Consider the following 5695-nt stretch of genomic DNA (forward strand, 5'->3'; position numbering starts at 1 on the left):
TCTACATGCAGAGACTCACATGTCCCACTGTGTCACGTGTCCCACTGTCTCACATGTCCCACTGTCTGACTGTATATGTCCTCTACATGTAGAGTCTCACATGTCCCACTGTCTCACGTGTCCCATTGTCTCACATGTCCCACTGTCTGACTGTATATGTCCTCTACATGTAGAGACTCACATGTCCCACTGTCTCACGTGTCCCACTGTCTGTCTCTATATGTCCTCTACATGCAGAGTCTCACATGTCCCACAGTGGAGGGACAAACGTCCAATGTGATACAGTGTCAGTTTTAAATCTGTCTTCAAACAGGTTTAATTTTCCGTCCTGGTCATCAGAAGCTTTCCTACAGTTCAGTCTCTCTCACAGGAGAAACTGTCTCAGTCTCTGTTTCTGCAGAGCTCACGTACATTTGTACATTTGTACATTTGTATGTTCCATACGTGTCATTTCAGTGTTTGTGAAGTGACGCAGTGTCTGAGCTGACTGCATCAGGAGGTGGAGGAGAGGCTGGAGGGTGTGAGCCTGCAGACATTGTTCATGCTGGTGTTTGTGTTTCCAGTTGTGACTGTGCCACGAAAACTGAGTACTTTAACCTCAAACACCATGAGCAGGTGGTGTTTGTGCCTAAATAAAACCACACGTTCATCACAGAGTTTTTCAGACATAAAGTTTCAACATGTCCACTAACAACATACACGTGTAACGTATCGATGGTGATGTCAGCATGTGTTCAGGTGACTGTTGGTGATGGAAAACACAATCTATATTTTCTCCAGTGTAAAAACATTTCCAACATTTCGACAGATAAAAAGTGAGTCCTGGTGAGTCTCTGAGTCTGTGTGAGGAAACCTGATGTGGTGTCTGACTCCTCATGTTAACATGTTAATACACTGAGATCAGAGAAGAGTTGACCTTACTGTCAAACACACACTGATCAGTTCAGACAGTCCATAAATACAGAAATCAAAGGAGGAAGTATTAACGAGTGAGTGAATCATTAACAGAGCCGACATGTTTAGATCGCTGCAGGTCTGTGTCACGACACAGGTGTGACCCCACCTGGATCGTAGCAGGAACCAAACAGAGGCCTTCATGTGACCCAGATGATGACATCACAGGTCAAATAAACAAGAAGTAACAACAAATGAACAAGTGAATAAAAATACCAATTAACAGGAGATGAGACACAGACACGTGTCCACAGTCTGAGAGGGACAGAGACACTCGGCGTGTAAAATCTTTATCCTTAAAATTGTTGACGTCAAAGAAACCTTTTATCTTAATGACACAAAGACATTTAAACCTTTCTGCAAAGGTTTTATTGTTTTTCTTTTTCTTTGTTTGCTTCTTTAACTCTCAGTTATCTGTGTCCTCTCCGTCGCTCCTTCACTGATCTGAAGTCATGAAATCCTCCTCAGCGTGTCGAGCAGCGACTCTGAGAACAAACCTTGAGTCGTCTGAAGTGATGTGAGGTGAAGCCGTGAGGAGAGCACAAACCACACATTACAAATGAAGTGGGTCACTCCGACGCTTCAGACCCAACTGACCTGTTTTCTGCAGACTTCCTGTCAGCGTTCAGATACCTGAGAACAAATACGCACCACCTCAGCCGACCACAACTGGAACAAACCCCAACAAACTGTGAAGCTCAAACACGCTGACGTCTGTGCCACTTTCATATCATTTAAATACTGAAGCTGCTTTTTTACATCAGACTGAACCAAACAGTCATTTATGTCCTGAAGAAGTCTGGAAACTGTGTCGCAACGCCTCTCATTAACTCCACATTATTAACACCACGTTATTCACCTGACGTATCAACAGTTTCAAACATGGAGAGCTCAGACCCAGTGAGCTGTGACGTGGTGGTTTTCTGTAGCTTATAAAGAACCCACAAAGTCAGCAGAGTGCTCCAACATGTAGCAGCTAAAGCTCCATCACCACCAGTGTGACGGCAGCAGCGAGGGACAGACAACAAATGCAGTGTGTTTGAACGAAGAGTGTGAGCAGAAGAATGTTCATCAGAGGGAGTCTGACCGTGTGACGCTCTGTACGTAAACATGAGAATTTGGGACTGGATCCTAAAATCAACAGGGAGAGATTTTAGTGTCGGGTGATATGAGAGCGTCTGTCTAATGTAGTCAGTCACCTGGCAGCAGTCGATGAAGAGCAGAAACACTCAGAGAGGAGAAAAGGTCATCACAGTGTTCAGTGTGAGAGGACATGAAGGTGTGTATCATCCTTATCATCATCATCATCTCCAGTTCAGCAGGTGAAACAGCAAACAACAAATGAATCAGGTTAGAGTGAGCGGCTTTACATCATGAGCGGGAGCACCAACCAGAACCTTCGTCTCATCAGCACTGAGCTGTAAAACATCTCCATCAGTCCAGAGTTACACAGGTAGAACAGACCTCCCTACAGAAGGGGGCGGAGTTATACAGGTAGTAAAGCTCTCCTGTGGCGTTGTGGGGTGCTCCTCGGTGGTCTCAGTCTGCAGCTGAATGAGCTCTGATGTGACTCCAGAGCAGCAGCAATCTCTCGTTGCTGTTCGTCACTTATACACAAAAACATGAGAAAATGAGCCACCAAAGACCACGGATAGTTTAGTTTCATTGTTTCCTGCTGTCGTCAGCTCAAAGTCAGACTGTGACAGGTTTTAAACTTTTAATAGAAAAGACTGAGAACATTTGATCTAAGATTCACCCCCTTGTCTTTACCCGACTCATCTCGTCCTCACATCAATACCTTTCAAGTTTTTCAGGAAATTAATTAAAACCACCTCACACACGCGACACCATCATCGAGTCCTCTGAAAATAAAACCTACCAAACTCGTATTAAAGGTTGTCGATAATTAAGCTCCGCCCCTGCTTTGAATCAACTCTTCTTTATCTTCTGGATGTGTCCTGACTGTCGTCCAGCCACTCCTCAGAAACCTGCTCCTTTCCGTCTGACCGCAACAAGTACAGACCAGTTTGTAAGCTGCGCTAACGAGCTGCCGGCTGTAGCTGCAGATTTACTGTAATATACATTTTACATAAGCAGAGATGACTCATCAGATAATGCCTCGGATCAGTTGTTCTGTAAACGTCCCGTCAGTCTGCAGCTCACTGTCGCCAAGGTTTTCTGTTTAGTCCTCATTTATTCATGTTCAGTCCTCATCCATTCATCTGTTTTCACTCATCTTAGTTCCCTAACACCCCTCACTCATGTTAGTTCCCTCCTCTTGTCTCAGTTGTGCTCAGACCTCATCAGTGCTCAGTCTGATGTTCTGTCTCTGTTCTGTCTTTGTTTACAGTAGAAGAAGAAGAAGATGAACCACAACAACCAATCAGATTACGACGCTGATTATGACTACGACCTGGTTGGACCTTGTTCTCACCAGAACAACCAGAGCGTGGAGCTGGTGGTCGGCCCGTACATCCACTCCATCATCTGCATCCTGGGCTTTGTTGGGAACTGTCTGGTGATCGTCACCTACGCCTTCTACAAGAGGACCAAATCCATGACTGACGTCTACCTGCTCAACGTGGCCATAGCAGACCTGCTGTTCGTGGCGTCGCTGCCTCTCATCGTCTACAACGAGCTGTCGTCGTGGTCGATGGGGCCGGTGGCCTGCAAGCTGCTGCGCGGTTCCTACAGCGTGAACCTGTACAGCGGCATGCTGCTGCTCGCCTGCATCAGCACCGACCGCTACATCGCCATTGTCCAGGCCCGCCGCAGCTTCAGGCTGCGCTCGCTGCCGTACAGCCGCCTCATCTGCGCCATCGTTTGGGCCGCCGCCTTACTGCTGTCCTTCCCCACCTTCTACTTCTACAACTGGTACGAGCCGTCACACAGCAAGGACGCCTTCATGGACGAGGGCGAGGACAGCAACCAGACGTCCAGGCCTCCATCTTACGTCTGCGAGTTCAAGTTCATGGACAACACCACGGCCTGGAAGACCAAGGTAGCCGTCCCTAGCACCCAGCTGGCCGCAGGCTTCTTCCTGCCGCTGCTCGTCATGGTCTTCTGCTACACCGCCATCATCGTCACGCTGCTGAAAGCCAAAAACTTCCAGCGGCACAAGGCGGTGCGGGTGGTGTTCGCCGTGGTGGCGGTGTTCATCGTCTGCCACCTGCCCTACAACATCACGCTGCTCTATGAGACTGCAATCATGTTCGAGCTGCAGACGTGTGAAGACTCGGACATCCTGCAGATGGTCAAGACGGTGACGCAGAGCATCGCCTACCTGCACTGCTGCCTGAACCCGGTGCTTTACGCCTTCGTGGGGGTGAAGTTCAGGAACCACTTCAGGAGGATCGTCCAGGACCTGTGGTGTCTGGGGAAAAGGTACATCGCCCCGCGCCGCTTCTCCAGGGTCACCTCCGAGGTCTACGTGTCCACCCGCCGCTCAGTGGACGGATCCAGTGAAAACGGTTCATCTTTCACCATGTGAGGACGCCCGGCAGATTCAGCCGGGGACGTCTGGAGCTGAGCCTGAGGCCTGCCGTTCTCTGGAGGTCCAAACCGGAATCAGTTTGTTCTCATGTGTTGTTTCAAGATTCAGGCTCAGTCAGAAGATCAGGAGAGAAATCTGACGGCTTTAAAATTATTTAAAACACCAGACGTCTCATCTTTTGTTTGTAAATGTGAAATCCTGCAAAGTTTTACGTCCTCAGGATTAAAAAACTGTAGAAATGAAACAACCTGAGAAGGAAACGTGATCAGCTAGAGACGAACGCTGTGACTAAACATCGCTTTGCTTTAAAGAGTCCAGAAACTAAAGAGTTAAAAATTTATTTGTTTACCAGCTGTTTCTCAAGTCGACACTGTGTGACTCTCTTCAATATGATTTCTGTATCCTACTGACTTTTTGTAAAGGACCTGATCTCAGCAGGTCATCAATCTAAGTGTTACCTTCAGATTCTGAACCTTCACGTTTAACGTTCAGGAAACATGAAGGTTTTGGTTCAGTGTTGAAAAGGTCGAAAGGTCAAAAAGTCCTGTGTCGTGTTTAAGTCTGTTTTTACTTTTTCCATATTGATCTAAAGGTTGGCACGGTGGTGCAGTGGTTAGTGCTGTCGCCTCACAGCAAGAGGGTTCGAACCCGGTGTGGGGGAGCTCGTCTGTGCTCCCACATGTTCTCCCTATGTCAGCGAGTCGGCGGTGTGGTGCAACACGTTCTCAACCCAACTCATCAAATAGCGCTGCTCTGTCAGTGAGCCGACACGTCAACATAAGATGCTCTAGGTTTCCTCCTGCGTCGGTGTGCGACATTCAGGGACAGTCTGTCAGTTTGTGCTTGTTACATGCATTGTGTCTTTTCAAAATAAACTTCTGTTTTCACAGGAAGTGTACAGTTTCTGTTTGTTACATGCATAAAGTCTTCTTAAAAATAAGCAAACTTTTTTTGTTTTCTTCAGTTTAAAGGGCCAGTGTGTAAAATGGGTTGAAAACAGTGTCATCAGTGGTCAAATTCTAGATTGCAGGGCTCACTCGCTCACCCCTCCCGTCGGGTAAACGGTGGCCTCGTAGGGACAAAAAGCCTTGCGCACGAGTTTTTCAGGAGTAGGTCTATCTAGCGACGAGGTGAATATTTATTTAGAAATCTAAACCAGGTTACGATATTGTAATGAATCCCTCACGAGCAGGAGACCAGAGGAGCGTTCGGGAAAAAGGCCCGTTTATTTGAGCACTCCAAAAACTC

At 47.3% G+C, this 5695-nt stretch overlaps 1 protein-coding gene across 1 annotated transcript; it reads left to right on the plus strand.

The window, feature by feature from the left end:
* Positions 1-409: 409 nt before the first annotated feature.
* ccr6a (chemokine (C-C motif) receptor 6a) lies at positions 410-5336 on the plus strand. The gene has a single exon (XM_050039598.1). The coding sequence runs from the start codon at positions 3320-3322 to the stop codon at positions 4442-4444; it is 1125 nt and encodes a 374-aa protein (XP_049895555.1). The 5' UTR covers positions 410-3319; the 3' UTR covers positions 4445-5336.
* Positions 5337-5695: the final 359 nt, after the last annotated feature.

This window comes from Epinephelus moara, unplaced genomic scaffold, assembly GCF_006386435.1.
Source record: "Epinephelus moara isolate mb unplaced genomic scaffold, YSFRI_EMoa_1.0 scaffold1591, whole genome shotgun sequence".
NCBI lineage: Eukaryota > Metazoa > Chordata > Actinopteri > Perciformes > Serranidae > Epinephelus > Epinephelus moara.